The 16,427-nt window shown below is 34.4% G+C and overlaps 2 protein-coding genes across 7 annotated transcripts in view; both read right to left on the bottom strand.

Moving 5' to 3' along the window:
• The window catches only part of LOC140049681 (protein furry homolog-like), a 45,834-nt gene extending 37,921 nt beyond the window's left edge, over positions 1-7,913 (bottom strand). For all 4 annotated transcript variants that reach the window (XM_072094628.1, XM_072094629.1, XM_072094631.1 and 1 more), the window contains exons 1-10: positions 7,814-7,913; positions 7,355-7,454; positions 6,016-6,227; positions 5,157-5,210; positions 4,190-4,323; positions 4,032-4,062; positions 3,446-3,576; positions 2,705-3,050; positions 1,250-1,450; positions 707-1,003 (exon numbers count right to left, since the gene is read on the bottom strand). In XM_072094628.1, coding sequence (XP_071950729.1) covers positions 707-1,003; positions 1,250-1,450; positions 2,705-3,050; positions 3,446-3,576; positions 4,032-4,062; positions 4,190-4,323; positions 5,157-5,210; positions 6,016-6,227; positions 7,355-7,379 — 1,431 coding nt within the window. In that variant the 5' untranslated portion in view covers positions 7,380-7,454; positions 7,814-7,913. The remainder of the gene's footprint in view (positions 1-706; positions 1,004-1,249; positions 1,451-2,704; positions 3,051-3,445; positions 3,577-4,031; positions 4,063-4,189; positions 4,324-5,156; positions 5,211-6,015; positions 6,228-7,354; positions 7,455-7,813) is intronic.
• Positions 7,914-8,491: 578 nt separating this feature from the next.
• Positions 8,492-16,275, bottom strand: LOC140049650 (putative divalent cation/proton antiporter TMEM165). Of its 3 annotated transcripts, none has more exons than XM_072094597.1 (7): positions 16,226-16,275; positions 14,989-15,164; positions 14,421-14,634; positions 13,921-14,096; positions 12,034-12,216; positions 11,835-11,940; positions 8,492-10,908 (listed from the first exon to the last, which is right to left on the bottom strand). In XM_072094597.1, the coding sequence occupies exons 2-7, from the start codon at positions 15,115-15,117 to the stop codon at positions 10,838-10,840; spliced, it is 879 nt and encodes a 292-aa protein (XP_071950698.1). In that variant the 5' UTR covers positions 15,118-15,164; positions 16,226-16,275; the 3' UTR covers positions 8,492-10,837. The 3 variants fall into 3 exon arrangements, with proteins under 3 accessions (XP_071950698.1, XP_071950700.1, XP_071950699.1); XM_072094599.1 differs by having other exon boundaries at positions 14,421-14,628; XM_072094598.1 differs by having other exon boundaries at positions 16,259-16,275.
• Between the last annotated feature and the right edge of the window lie 152 nt (positions 16,276-16,427).

The following is a 16,427-nucleotide window of genomic DNA, read 5'->3' as shown; positions in this document are numbered from 1 at the left end:
AAAAAATTAATTTAATTCAAATGTGAAGATTTAATGCAGAAGAAACCTATACAGTTAAATAATATGATGTGTGCACAATCATAAACTGTTCAACTATTTCATTTTCAAGAAATGGTTGAATGATAACAACTTTCCAAGGAGTCATTTTGCCCACTGTCAATTGTATGATAGTAACTTTATACCCAATGCTATTTTAACTCTATGCGACAAGCTATTGGCATAGTCTAGGCTGCCAACTTCAATCAGCACTACTTCCAGGACTGTATAAATCACATGTAGTTTGATCTAAACAACAGCATGGATATAAAAATCATTATGATATTAGAGAGGTTTCGCAACGCTATGAATACGATAACGAAAACGGATACATCACGCACATGTAAAAATCAAGCCAGTAAAAATCTGGTTAGCATAGCAACGAAATATTGAGGGCGCCTTCCAAAATATGACTGCGGTAAATTTGGTTGTCTAGGCCTAGCGTAACATCAAAGCGAGTGAGAACTTTAAAAACTGATAATTATCAAAATTGTACAAACATGAATGATTCCTGATTCAAATGCAAAATGTGCAAAATAGATAAAAAACTATAGTCATTTTGTAGTTACGAATATGACGCTTTATGAATACGAAATGGGGATCAGCACAAATGTGTGACGTATCCGTTTTCATTATCGTATTCGTAGCGTTGTGAAACTTTCCTACTAACCTCAGGACAGATTACTTTCCATTTAGGAACAACTCCAACCAAATCAAAGATGACATCCCTAACGGCAAAATCAAGTTTCTCTTGAGCAATAAATTGAATAATTTTGACGAAGATGAAAAGTGGCGTGTCACGCGGCACAATGTTGCGGGAACCTTTCGGGAACAGGCTGTTGACTATACTCTGCAATCGCATATGAGTTGTGTTGTTGCTTTCGCATTTAATTCGTATCATGTACACCCAGAGTAAACGGTACAGGGATTCCAGAGCAACACGGGACATCTTGGCTTCCTTTTGATGCTGAAAAAAGAACAAATAATTGTTTTTCCGTTTTTTATCATTGATCTCAGTAAGGGCGCTGTACAATTTCAATAAACTTAAGGCGCAGCTAGAGATCAGGATTATTCCCCTCAGTTCACAGCCAATCTGCATGAAACTGAGCGAGTGATATCTCATACTTTGCTATTGCATGTATCCATATACAGGACTACCATATTAGGGCACCACATTTTTTTTTGTTTTTTGATAGTTTAGACAGAGCTTTACCTTTAAATTTGAGAGGCAGATGGTTAAGAAAAAATGCCAGTTGGATAGGAAGAACTGTTTCTGACTAACACACAGCAGGCAAGTGACTAGTGGAAAGTACGCCAAGGAGTGTTTTTTCTTTCCGCACTGATCAAGAACTGTTTGGTAGAGCTTTTCTACAAAACTTTTCAGCACTGGGATGTTCACTTCATGTTTGACGCACTGGAAAGAAAAGATGAACATTAAACCAAACTAGTGGATTGGTAAATAGATACAATAGAAACCTTATTAAAGGGACATCCTTGGGATTTAACAAAGTTAGCTTAAGCTTAATAATGTCCTTTGCAAAGGGGTTGGCCGTAGTGTTAAAATATACGTGTATTGCCACTTGTTCACAGGAAAGTGGCCCCTTTAAAAGGGTGTCCTCCTGAATAGGGGTTGGCTGTAATGATAAATAACATAATCACTTGATCATTTCGGAGGAAAGTGTCCCATTAAAAGGGTGTCCTCCTGAATAGGGGTTGGCTGTAATGATAAAAAACATGATCACTTGATCATTTCGGAGGAAAGTGTCCCTTTAAAAGGGTGTCCACCTAAATAGTGGTTGGCCATAATGATAAAACATATATTGCCCGCTTGATCATTTCAGAGGAAAGTGTCCCTTTAAAAGGGTTTCCCCCTGAATAGGGGTTGGCCGTAATGATAAAACATATATTGCCCTTTATCGTTTCAGAGGAAAGTGTCCCTTTAAAAGGGTTTCCCCCTGAATAGGGGTTGGCCGTAATGATAAAACATATATTTCCCTTTATCGTTTCAGAGGAAAGTGTGCCTTTAAAAGGGTGTCCCCCTGAATAGGGGTTGGCCATAATGATAAAACATATATTGCCCGCTTGATCATTTCAGAGGAAAGTGTCCCTTTAAAAGGGTGGCCCCCTGAATAGGGGTTGGTCGTAATGATAAAACATATATTGCCCGCTTGATCATTTCAGAGGAAAGTGTCCCTTTAAAAGGGTTTCCCCCTGAATAGGGGTTGGCCGTAATGAAAAAACATATATTGCCCTTTATCGTTTCAGAGGAAAGTGTCCCTTTAAAAGGGTTTCCCCCTGAATAGGGGTTGGCCGTAATGATAAAACATATATTGCCCTTTATCGTTTCAGAGGAAAGTGTCCCTTTAAAAGGGTGTCCCCCTGAATAGGGGTTGGCCATAATGATAAAACATATATTGCCCGCTTGATCATTTCAGAGGAAAGTGTCCCTTTAAAAGGGTGGCCCCCTGAATAGGGGTTGGTCGTAATGATAAAACATATATTGCCCGCTTGGTCATTTCAGAGGAAAGTGTCCCTTTAAAAAAGGTGTCCCTTGAATAGGGGTTGGCCGTAATGATAAAACATATATTGCTTCTTGATTAGAAGTTTTTCTTTTAAAGGGTGCCTCCTGAATAGGGGTATCTGAAATGAGGGGTTTTACAGTACTTACCGCAGCGACGGGAATAAGTATCTCAACTAAGAGACCAGCGAGGGCGTGCTTTATGTCCTTATCTTTCACGTCAAGAAAATAATTTGCACAGTCGTGAAGTAACTTGCAAGAGGCCTCAAAGTCGTCCATCGTTACCATTTTAACTCGGTAGAATTTCATTCCCATAATTAAACTGATAATACTCTGCGTTGTCTGCACGTTCTGCGGCTCTGACCGTAGCTCCTTTAACTCAGACAGGAAACGTTTACGGATGGACATGTATCGTGTTTGCGCAACAACCCCAAGAACTTCAGCGTACAAGTCTGCTATTATGTGAAAATTCTCTGCATTTGGTCCAGCTTGTAACCTAATATGAATAACAACACATAAGTTTTATTAGAAATTTATGTTTTTTTAAACATAAAAAAATGGAATCAAAATGACCAGAATTGTCAATTGGGAAGGAAATCCTTACCAGTTTTATAAGTAAGCACATTAGTTATATAAATAGGCTTTCCTCATAACCGATAAGGCTTAGCATCTTAACTGATATTAACAGTATTTTAACATAGGCCTATAAATAGTATTTTAACATTGCCTTTTGCAATTTGTTGTATTTTTCTTATGCCAAGCAAAAAACGAATTTGCATTTTATAGTGGACCAATATAATTTCTTGAATCTTGAATTTTTAGAAGGGGCATTTTTTGAATTGTAATACTGTAGTTACAACAAATAGTTATTGGCTAAGATTAATAACTTACACTTCTCGATGTTTAAAATGTTTAAATGCAAGTGTTTCTATGTGAAGCACCATCTCATCTGGTACAGGGTGAACCGGTAGTTGCTTCAAAACTTCAATCAATACTAAACAAAATAGGAAATCCACTGCAAGCTACAAAGAAATAATAATATTATCAATCAAATATATCTCTTTCTTTATTTATGGAATAGTTCTATTGTGAGACTGCTGATTGATGGGTAGGGATGGGTAACAGTAGAAAGGAGAAACCCACATGTGAGTCAGTCAGGCTTCAATCGCCAAAGATTACAGACCTATATTTATATCATAAATGACTAAAATTAACTAAAACTTGGAAATATGTCATCTCTATTGAATCTTTGGTAGGCACTACATCTATTGAGCTGAATGGATAATTAAAGATCAGAGAACCAATTAGCAGATCGTAGTGTGTGTTTCCTTTTCATCTGGATTGATTATCGTCGTCAGAATAACAAAACCAATCAATGAGGCAGTATTAATACAAAAATATGTATCTTTTATACAGTAGAACTATTCCTTTGAATTTTTAACTACAATAGGAAAAAAAGACGTTCAATTCAACTTACATCTCGCCTTTCCGACAGAAAATCCTTTTCTCTAAAAAAGAAAACAAACAAATATGATTAGTCTATTCAATTGGGGGGGGGGGGGGAGGGGAGGGTTGATGGGAGCATATTTTAATTTGTATTTCACAACTTTCTGTTACATTGATTCAATTACTCACCCTTTTGTTTGGTTCTTAGTTTTCTGTTTTTGACCGGAGGTGTCATCTTCATTCTGCAGGTCATACCATTCAAAGAGTGTCTTGAGTAAGGATGGCAGACAGTGTTCAGCAACTGCACTCAAAGAACTCAGCAACTGGTGACAAAAGACAAAAATACTAAATGTTAAAGTCATAGTCAGATTCAAGGGGTTGAGCATACACCACCAGAACATTTTGGAAAATGCAATGCAAAAGATAGAAAACAGTTAGGTCCCATATTATACATACTGTATGGGAACAAATCCATAAAAAAAAAACATAGGATCCAGGTTGACCTTAAATTGACCCTTATAGCTTAGACGGTAAAAATGTTTTGTTTATCTTATAGTTTAGTCTGGAAACATATGAATCTTTAATTTATTTAAAAAATTAAATTGAAAAACATTTAAATTTATGTAAATATTCTCTTGCATTTGTTTTTCCAGCAAATATAGAACTCATAATTGTCACTTTTAAAATGAAGATCTAACTTCCTATCCAACATTTATCATATGGCTCAATTCATTTGACAATAGAAGACAAAAGACTTTCTTTGCCTTTTGTATTCAAATTAACAGTGAATTTAACAATAACATGGTATGCTATTGTTTGCTAATTGCCAAGCAATAAACCACAAAGCACATACAATTTTCACCTCTGACCATATAAAGGACCATGTCTGTCCTTACCAATTAATCAGTTACTTTACAAAGTTAATAATCTGCTATTGAAAATACCAATAGTCTAATCCAACCAATCACATCCACTTATGAAAGAAGTGACCTGTTACCTCTATTCACTACATTTAAAATTATGTTCAGATTCAACCATGTCTAATAGGGTCACATAAAATTGGAAATGACCACTGAACAGGGTATTTTTCCTTATTAGATTATAGATAAAATAAAACACATGAAAAAAACTTGTTTTTTGTACAAAATTTCATTACCTGATCAAACTGTGGGTCTTCTCTTCTCTGTAGTGACTTAGCCAAGGGACTTTCCTGTTCATAAAAATTAGTTGTTAATGTACACATGTACAACTGAAGTACAGTATTAGTAATAAACCATAGTTGAATATCTATTAGTGCTTTTAAATCTTATCTTGCCAAGAAAGACAGATTCACAATACGACAAAGTCAATCTAAATGATTTCTACGTTAGAAAACAATTATTTGGTCGATTAAGTGTTTGTGTTACTGGGGAGTAAGTATTTTAGGGTTTTTTGGCATGTTTTTTTTTTTGCCTTTCCAGGGATTCCTTTCCAGTTAAATAGTAAAGAGTGAAATTTCACTATTCCCTGTTCTAACTACTGTATACATAAAAACTCATAAAAGCTGTGTATTTTCATTTTATTAAGACAATCTATTCAATTGATTAGCCTTTTAATCATTTTATTTAATTATCCACACCAACAGCAAGTCATCGACTTACAGGCAGGTAGAAATAAATAAATAATAATAAATAAATATACAATATTCAATAATACAAACTAAATATAAATTCCTTTACAAAATGTGATGTAAAATAATGGAACGGAAAAAAGTAATAGTAAATAAAAACATCAGTGGTATGAATAAGAGAATTATATTGGAAGTCTGGAAAGAAAACTGTTTACAAACATCAATTCTACAATACAGAACAAGAAAGTAAACTTCTGAAACTAACATGAAGACCAAACAAGTGAAGTCAAATTCACAACTAAAACAAGAATTAACATATTTCTATAGAAACAACCTAACATTCAAACAACATATAAAGCTAAATTAATAGTCAATACTAATTGTCTATACAAATTCTCTCACTTACCAATGATTCTCCCATAACTTTTTCAATTTTTCTCTCTGCTTGAATGGTGAACTCTGCAAACAAGCTTTGAAGCACATACTGACCTGGCTTGACATTGGTGTCAATTGATATGCTAACAGTCGATGGAAACGATTCTAGATGGTCTCTCTCCAGTATCCATGGCAATGACAGAGTGTCAGAAGATGTACTCGTTGCCAGGCTAATAGTAGAGCCTATAATTTGAGAAGAGTCAATTTCAAATTTTAAAATGTATTGTTCCCCAAAAACAATAAAGATTAATAAAATCAGCCTTTTGCATTTTGTTTTAATACAGCTATTCAATTTGAAGAAAAAAAAAATTTCATTTATAAAAAGACAAAAGAAACTGTTAATTTTAGCCAAAATCCATTGTCTGACAGGCAATTTGGGTATATTACATGTAGTTTCCAAGGAATAAAGAATGGTTGAGAATTTCTATTTAAATATGATTCCTAAAATCATTCGACAATCTGAAAATGTTATTTCCTTTAAACGTGAACTTAAACAATTTATTTCCAGTTAATATTGTTCGTACTATGTATATATATATATATTTTTTTTTTTCTGTCAACGATTTTAACTTTTATATGAATTTTATATAATCATTGTAAATTTTTAAGCCTTTAATATATTTTATGTCATTTGAATATTTAATATTTTATGTGTTGTACTGTATGTTTGTTTTATCGAGGGCCCTGAATGATCAGTTCTATTAGGAACTGGATAGACTACCCTCAGTAAATATGGTAATAAATAAATAAATAAAAGGGTGAGAACCTAAATCTCCTGGGATCTATACGCAAGCAAGCATGTTATGTTAATCATGAAGCTACAATGTCGTCAACACTGCTATGTTGTGCTAAAGCTCTGTCTACACTATCAGAACAGGGATGTATAACCTCCCTGATCAGAACATCATGTGACCAAAAAATATGATGTGCCCATATATATATATATGGACATGATGATGTCATATCACCACCATATTTGGGTATACTGTATCAATACCATTTAAAGCACATATTGACCTGGCTTAACATTGGTGTCAATTGATATGCTAACAGTCGATGAAAACGATTCTAGATGGTCTCTCTCCAGTATCCATGGCAATGACAGAGTGTCAGAAGATGTACTCGTTGCCTATTATTTGAGTAGACAGAGCATTAATGAATATTGAAGTTAGCTATTCACCATCAATTAATCGTTACATTTTTGTAACAATGAACAAACAATTTTCTACCATTAAAAATCAAAAGTCTTTGAGTGGTTCAGCAAATGATTTAGCATAAAAATTCACAAAAGCTTAAATAAAGTGTGTTACCTGTTTTGTCACTTTTTGTTGACATCTTATTGACTTCTTACACTTATGTGGCGTATGTTTTGGTCAATGACATTTTTCTTGTTTAATATGATGACCAGTACTGAATTATTTAAAAAAAAGAAATGTTGATTGATTTCATTCTTTAATATTTACACTAATAAATGAGAGATTCAACAACAATACAAAATAAAACATTAGGCCTACTTGTTGTTACACCAAATATTTCTGATATTCATGCCCAGACTTCACCACTAGATAGGCTAAATACAACCGTACCCAGACAGGGACTAGGTTAGGCTAGGCCTATCTGTCCTTCACTCACATCCACACATACCGTCGTATGTCCCAACAAAACAAGATCAAAAACTCAAGTCTGACCTGGTGGCTAGGCCTAGCTTATCACACTTCTTCCTTAAACAACGACTTTATCATTTGTAAATAAAATTCGATTATACATACTGGAATATAAAGATATAACTATGATACTTGAATAAAAAGCCTTGAACGTTTCACATTTGTTGGAATTCAATTAATAATAACATAAACATCACGGAAGACATTTTCCATGAGATTAAGTTTTTTAATGAATGATGTTTTTGTCCTATAGGGCGCCCTCTATATTTAATTACAGAGTAGCGGTTGTACATAGAGGGTCTATATTCTGGCCAATACAAAAGATATGAAAGGAAACAGTTTTTAATTGTTATATCTTTTGTGTTATCGTAATCATAGAACACCATGAAAGCCCTAGTAATAGCAGGGCATTCACATACTATGTTCCTGGTTCGAATCTCAATTGGGGTTCCTTTTTCTTCATCTTCAGTGTGAGTTAATACAGAGATACTATACTACTACTATCCAAATTTGGTGAGCATCATTTTAAGAACAGCGCGGTTACTTAACAAGGCAATCTAACAAGAGCATGCTGAGCTCCGGAGATCAAATAAATTATCTGTGGCTGCGATACGATCAGTTACACGCTCGCTTCTTAACAGACACCACGCCACAGACAATGTGTACATTGTTAGATTACCTTGCTTATCAAAAGTTTTTAAAAAAAATGTTGTCAATTATACACACAAAAAAAAACATTATTTCAATCTTATTATCATTTTTTTATTATTAAATTACAATGTAAAGTGTTTTCCGTTTACTATTATTCATCAATGGAGAAAACAAAAATACAATTTAATTAATGTATTCATAAATAATGTTTATTTACTCCATAGTTCTTCAATCTTCAATATGAAAGTAGGAAATTTTAAAATATGTGCTACCTTTCTGTGGTATAACATATAAAATACAAAAAAAAAGGTGGGGTCCTCCTCACAAAAAAGCAAAGAAATTATTCATGTTATTGCCATTAACTACAGCGTTAATTTCTAAAAACTGTACTGTATTTAAACAAAATATATGATTAATAAAATACTTAAAAATATTTTTATAGATTAAATAAATATTTTTGAACATTACGTCAGCCATTTTGAAGATTATCTGCCATGTCATGACTCTGTATTAGTATTTCTATGATTATAATAGATTAAGAAAACAATTTTATTTAAAACGTTACAAACATCTTAAAGTATTACAGAAATATATTTAATATAGTAGACCTCCACAGAATGTACCCTTAAAGGTCAATTTACACAGGACGAGTGGTAAGGGCAAGCGCCTGTTTGCTCCAAGTTTGTGTAAAATCTATAGTTCTATACTTTTCCGCTGACCGTTACCGCTTGTCTGTGTAAATTGGCCTTAACAGGTGACCATGGCCATCCAAAGTGTTGAAACATTTATAACCCCATTTCATTTCACATGAAAATACTTTCTGAATAGGGGTGTTCCAAAAGAGGGTATTTGCTACTTACTAAAGTTTAATAATAGTAATTTAATTATTATTATCTATCTTTATAAAAACATTATTTAATAAATCTACAACAAAAATGTTTGAATTTACAGAGCCCCTATTAATTAAGGGGTATTTTTCCTTCATAGGGTTGTTTCCTGGAAAGGGTTTAGTTGTAGTATTGAAACAATGTTTCATGAAAAAGTGTGCCCTTACTAGGCATGTCTCCTGAATAGGATTGTTTCCTGGAAAGGGTTTAGTTGTAGTATTGAAACAATGTTTCATGAAAAAGTGTGCCCTTACTAGGCATGTCTCCTGAATAGGATTGTTTCCTGGAAAGGGTTTAGTTGTAGTATTGAAACAATGTTTCATGAAAAAGTGTGCCCTTACTAGGCATGTTTCCTGAATAGGGGTGTTCCCTGGAAAGGGTTTAGTTGTAGTATTGAAACAATGTTTCATGAAAAAGTGTGCCCTTACTAGGCATGTCTCCTGAATAGGGTTGTTTCCTGGAAAGGGTTTAGTTGTAGTATTGAAACAATGTTTCATGAAAAAGTGTGCCCTTACTTGGCATGTCTCCTGAATAGGGTTGTTTCCTGGAAAGGGTTTAGTTGTAGTATTGAAACAATGTTTCATGAAAAAGTGTGCCCTTACTAGGCATGTCTCCTGAATAGGGTTGTTTCCTGGAAAGGGTTTAGTTGTAGTATTGAAACAATGTTTCATGAAAAAGTGTTCCCTTACTAGGCATGTCCCCTGAATAGGGGTGTTCCCTGGAAAGGGTTTAGTTGTAGTATTGAAACAATGTTTCATGAAAAAGTGTGCCCTTACTAGGCATGTCTCCTGAATAGGGGTGTTCCCTGGAAAGGGTTTAGTTGTAGTATTGAAACAATGTTTCATGAAAAAGTGTGCCCTTACTAGGCATGTCCCCTGAATAGGGGTGTTCCCTGGAAAGGGTTTAGTTGTAGTATTGAAACAATGTTTCATGAAAAAGTGTGCCCTTACTAGGAATGTCTCCTGAATAGGGTTCTAATGTATGTATTAATTGCAGTATTATCATTAGTATTAAAAAGGGAAAAAACAATATTTTAGTAAGATTTTTGAGGTTAGGTTAATAGTTGCAGTAGCACCCTGTCTGTCAATTATTCTGAGAAATCAAGTACAGTACTTTCAATTGCTGACTGCCAATAAGACAATCACAATAGTCTGGAACATATGCTCGACCAAGTTTAAAAGTTGGTAAAACATATTTTCACCAAATACCTGTATGTTTTAACCCAGGGGCAGATCCAGGGGGCAGTGGCTGGGTTGTGCGATCCCCTTTGACAGCTGACATTTCTATTTTTGACAAGACTATTAATGTTATTATGTTACGTCAGGGCTCCCCATAAAAAATCCTGGAATCGCCCCTGTGACCCAATATTTGACCTTCCTGAAGCATGTCATAGGTCAAGTAAATTTCAGTTTCTCTTAAAATATTTAGTGTGGTAAACATTGTCACGCAACAATAAATATTTTTGATATCCGATTGATAATACATCTGCTATGTACAAGTACAATACAAATACTTATATACAACAAACTTTAATCATTTGTTTTTCATAAGATGATAGAATGTGTTCTTGACAACTTGATTGCAACTTGAGTTAATCGTCCGGATTGAAGAAAAGCGCTGATAATGCAAATACCAGGAATACAATCCCACCTATAATAGTTACTGTAAAAAGATGAAATCATATATGAGCTATTTTCATAAGTAACTCATCAATTACAGGATGGATAATCGAAACAAAATTGTTGTGCTTATAAACTACCGTGTTTATTAGAATAAGATAAGATAACTTTTAATGATCCTCAAATAATAAATAAAAACAATATAGCATATAACCATTCATATAAAAACATCTAAAAAATTACAAGATAAAATTATCTTCTTGACTTCTTGTTGTACTGGATGATACCCTGGGCATTTATTTGAGAAAGGCGTTTATTCAAAGCGGAGCATTTATTTGAATAAATATGGTAAGTTTTATTTGAGGCTTAGGGAGTGGAGTTGAAAAAGTCGGCAGTTACAACCCTGCTAATATGTAAGGATTGAATACTGGACCTTGGGATTGAAAGGCAAGCACCACCAAGCTACAGCTACTATTATATGAAGATGAGCATTGGTATATAACACACAAACGGATATAACTGATCAACACAGTAAATAAATGAGGGTGAGAAGGGTGCACAAAAAGGCAAAAATGTAAGCCTTGGTCTGATATTTTCAAAGTATACGTGCATTTTATGAGGACCTTTTTCAAAAGTTTTTAGCTCAACGCCAACCAAAGAACTGGTCTCGGAGACTTATATATTTTGTCTCATATTTCGAAGTCTAATAAGTTCCAGCCATGGTAGTCTTATACATTTTGTTTCATATTTCAAATTATATGTCATTTTCAGGGACCTAGCAGCTCTATTTTTAAAAATGTCCTTAGGTCAGCCCCATGGAAAGGGGTATGTGGAGATATGGAGATTAGTTCCGCATTTACTATTTTCAGACAGCAATCACTGCTCCAGTCTACGCCTCTGAGAGTCAGCCTAACTCTTTTGGTTGGTTGGTATGCAGACGCCCTACTATTACACTCTTTTTATACTAACCTGATTTTACTGATATTCTTTGTGCTATCATTCTACCACCTATAACGGCAAGAGCTGTGCATATACCATGTCCTAAAATCCCACCTATCGTAACTCCAAAAACATTCTGAAAGTGTAAGAAAAACACAGAATAAATAAGAATTCAATTGATGGATGAATTTATCAATGTATGAAAGAATAAAATGACATATTTCCTTACCTCCCTAGCTGCCAAAATTATTGTAGTTATCTGTGATCTATCACCCCATTCTGCTAAAAATGTTAATGTTAATGCTTGTAAAAATATTGGTGAAAAAATTCCTAATAATTTTTTGGGACTCTGCACACGGATGATTCCCGACTCGGGGTCTTCTGTTACACCGGACATGGTCTGTTTTTCTCTCTGAAAAGTAAAAACAAATCTTATTAAGTTAAGCTCTTTCTACACTACCAAACTAGTGAAACATGGTAGTGATATAATGTCATATACCCCTTTCACACCAAAAGCAAAACTCCGGAGACACTCCGGAGACACCCCGGAGTTGACGCCCCGCTGTTTGGTGTGAAAGGTAAAATCAAGCAACTCCGGAGTTTAAAACTGCGGGGTTGAACAGCTGAACATTCTCCGGAGAGCGAACTGCGGGGACACCCCGGTGTTTTGGTGTGAAAGGTATCAACATCAAACTCCGGAGTGTTTCGGGTCAAAAGGTTATCCTCGCAATCAATTATTTATTTAGTTTTATTTTAAAACACTATAATATTTGTAAACAATATATAGCGGGTCTAGAAAATAATAAGTAGTATAAATAAAACATTATATTACTTCTGAGACTTTTGAAAGTAATTATTAAATTTAAAATATTATTAATTAAAATGATTCTAATGATCGTCGCTATGTAAACAAACAAAATAGAGGGCGACATTTACAATTTTATTTTATAAACCCCGGTGTTGCTAGGTTGGTGTGAAAGGGGTATCTCCGGAGTTTCTCGACGTTTTGAATGGTCATAAACCCCGGGGTGTCTCCGGAGACACTCCGGAGTTTTGGTGTGAAAGGGGTACTAGTGTCCATATATGAGCACCTCACATAAAGTTTGAAATTGTAGGTCCCAAATGATCAGCAATGTCTGGGTGGATCACCCTCATTGAATATGCTTCAAATAAAAAGTAGAGCTTTAGACATTAAGATGCATTCATATCAAAATCGTAGCTTTGTTAACACAATGAAAAGAAACTATTTATTTATGCTAGTCAGGTGTACTGTACATACATACTGTACATAATGATTTGAAAATACAAATCAAATGCTGATTGATTGATTCTGTGATGCAAATTCCACTTGTATCATTCTTTGAAATTTGTTACTATGCTGAAAATGTCTGGTGAAAAAACCAAACATTAGTATAAAAATCAAACCAAAATTTACTCATTGTTTGGTAATCATCACCTTCCCTACAATTTGTGACGTTTTGTAAAAATAATACATATATATTACTTTCAAAACATTAAACCAGGTCATTCCTTGTCTTAAATGTACGTTTTATGGTCAATTATGATAAAAAGTGAGAAACAATGCACTACCTAAGTAGCTCGCGGCGACTGACCTCTCGTGGACGGTCTTTAGGCCTAGCCTAGCTAGGCTTAGTTTTGTAGGCCTAGCTGGTAAACATTGGTAACGTACAAACATCGTACGCTAGCTATATACCTAGCCTGACGTTGTATAGTTGCTGCATTAATTGTCTTTCTATTTTTGCCAGACTCCGTTGATACAAATTGGGGAAAACCCGGTATTTTCGCTGAAAAGTTAGGGGTCTTCCATTTGTTTTGGCCTCGCGATCGATCGAAAAGTGGGTTAATTACAGAAGAAAAGCAGAAATATCAATCCGCGCGCAATGCATTTTGGGATTTATCATAAAATAGATCTAAAAAACGTAGGGAAGGTGTCTTTAAGCAAAGTACATTATTGAAAAAAAAAAAGATGTAGTTTTGAAATTTTGAAATAAATCCATTCATAATTTTCTGTCTGCAGACAAATCAATTACTAGTTTTTCATGCTGGTCTAGTCATCTCCAAGTTTGCTATGCACACTGCTTTCGGGTTTACTCACCTCTTCATCACGTCGTTTAAGATCAGCTTGCACCTCCTCGAACTCCTCTTGCCCTTCATCGGGCGCCATTTTATACCCATCGCGTAGCATTTTCAAGCCAAATATCGCAAACAGAGCAGTTGATGCGTAATATGTGAATGATCGTGGAATCACAGTGGTAGCGAAACCGAGAAATGCTATAAGGGAGAAAAAATAGGATAGACAGTTTAAAGAGAAGATAAAAATATATCATGTTGAAACACCAGTTCTTGTCAGGGCCCGGTAGGACTTGAATAGGAGACTATCTCAAAATATCATGGAAAAAATAAATCTAAATGTGGTCAAACCACAATTGAGTGTTATTCAAACAAATTCTTCAGCATCAGTATTTATATGCCAGACATATGCTGATATGTATTTTGGAAATACTTTTTTCTCTTCAATGTAAATTTTAGGTAATACTGTATGTGAATATGGGGATGTTTTTTTTTCATATTAAAACAATCAGAGAATTAAATTACCTGATAGAATTGTCATGATTGCAAGAGCTAAGAGGGCGCCACTGAACACCGTTAGTCTAGCATGCCTCATAGCCATGATGGCAGCAATGAAGAACGTCTTATCGCCAAGCTCGCTGACAATGATCACCGATAGCGAGGCTAGAAAGCCATGAACAAATCCGAGACTGGACGTAACAGACGTCTTCTTTATCTCATTTTTATCATCATTCTGAAACTTTGAAGATGTAGTAAGATTGTTATATCAAATTGTTTATTATTTATTGCATGGCAAAGTTATATAAGATGACTATAAAAAAAATAAAATGGCAACACAGGGTCATAGCCCCCAGTACGGCTGGTAAGGTTTCAACCTGACCAATTTTTCAGAGGCATTTGATATTATAACCATGTGGTCCATGTTTCGTACAATCACTGTACCACTTATTTCTCGTTGCTAAAACACTGCAACATTATTTTAAAAATCAAAAAGTAACAGTATGAAAAACACTATAGCCAACCTTTCCAACATCAATACACTGTACATGATGACTCTGTGATCATCAAATTCTGCTGAGGCCCAAAAACTCACCTCAATTTTGTCTTCTTTATTCACTACATTGTTAACCTCTTCCGGCTCTTGTGGAGCTAACTCTGCATATAAACAGGCAATATTCAGAAGGCCTACTAGGGCCAGTAAGCAAAGATGACAAGACGTCATTTAACTTTAAGCAGTGTATATTGCTTAAAAACACTTTTTTTACAGTGCTGAAAATTATTAAAATAAAAAATAGAATAAATACACAGATACTGTATATTGCTATCATTATAAACATCTTATTTCTAAACTGTTGCATTCATCTCATCTATCTTTGTGAAAAGGGAGGATATATTTAATAATAATAATAATAAAACTTGTATAGAGCCGGTGTCCCCCACCCATGTGGAGCTCATGGCGCTTTGTGCATTAGCAACATGCAAGTACATCAGTGAATAGCGACGTCTTCAGGTTGGTCTTGAAACTGTTCAGACTAGTGAAGCATTTAACTGTTGCTGGTAAATTGATTTTTGGCTCTACGCTCTTGAATATTCACTTTAATATCTTTTCTTGCCATGTTATACTTTTTTTAACAAGTTAAATTATCATCTAAAAATGTTTAAATGGACAAAAAGAAAAAAAAAATTATATATATTATAAATAATAATATAAATGTATTTTAATCCCATGAATATCATGTGAAAGATTTTACTACAAAGGAAAGTGGGACAAGCTCAAAAAAGGGATATATAGGCCTGCTGAAAAAAATAGTTTATTTTAATTTTTTGGTTGAATTAAATAGGCCTACCTAACTAGGCCTAGGCCTATGCCATTTTGATTAATGTCACATCAATAATAATTATTCATTTTGAACAGAAATTTGATCACCAACAATAATATTTTACCTGAAAAACCTGTAATTAGGATTACGGAGATCCAGGATTACTATTAATTATATTCAATAAATTAGAAGAGAGGCAAAAAGGAAGCGATAATCACCAAAACACATACAGTATACTGTACTAAATAGGCCTAGGCCTAGCTAGCATACCTGCCAACATTTACGGCCTAAACCCACACAGCGGTGGTCCCGGTTGTTGTGCTCGCTGTGTGTGTGCGGCGGATGCGCCTCGGCTAGCCTACTAGGCCTAGCTAATAAATAAGGCCTATTTGTAAGCTTCCAATAACGCAATTATAAATAATCTAAACTAAAATGCAGCCTCAAGGATTTCTTAATAATATATTAATAATTAAATCATATATATAAATTCTATAGTCTATATTTACGTACAAAAACAGCTTGAATTGAATTCGTTTTATTTACCTCACAAACGTGACACGACACCCAAGGTTATTTCTGCCATATGGTGCGCCAACAGAGACAAATAATAAGAGTTAATGAAGATGGAGTGTGGAGAAAGACACTCAAATACATAATTTTACTGCAATTTATTGCAAATACTGTACAAAATCTTCGACAACAAAAATTACAT

Source organism: Antedon mediterranea, chromosome 5 (genome assembly GCF_964355755.1).
Source record: "Antedon mediterranea chromosome 5, ecAntMedi1.1, whole genome shotgun sequence".
NCBI classification, from domain to species: domain Eukaryota; kingdom Metazoa; phylum Echinodermata; class Crinoidea; order Comatulida; family Antedonidae; genus Antedon; species Antedon mediterranea.
Note: the sequence above shows the minus strand (reverse complement) of the source record. Positions and strands in the feature narration are given on the sequence as shown.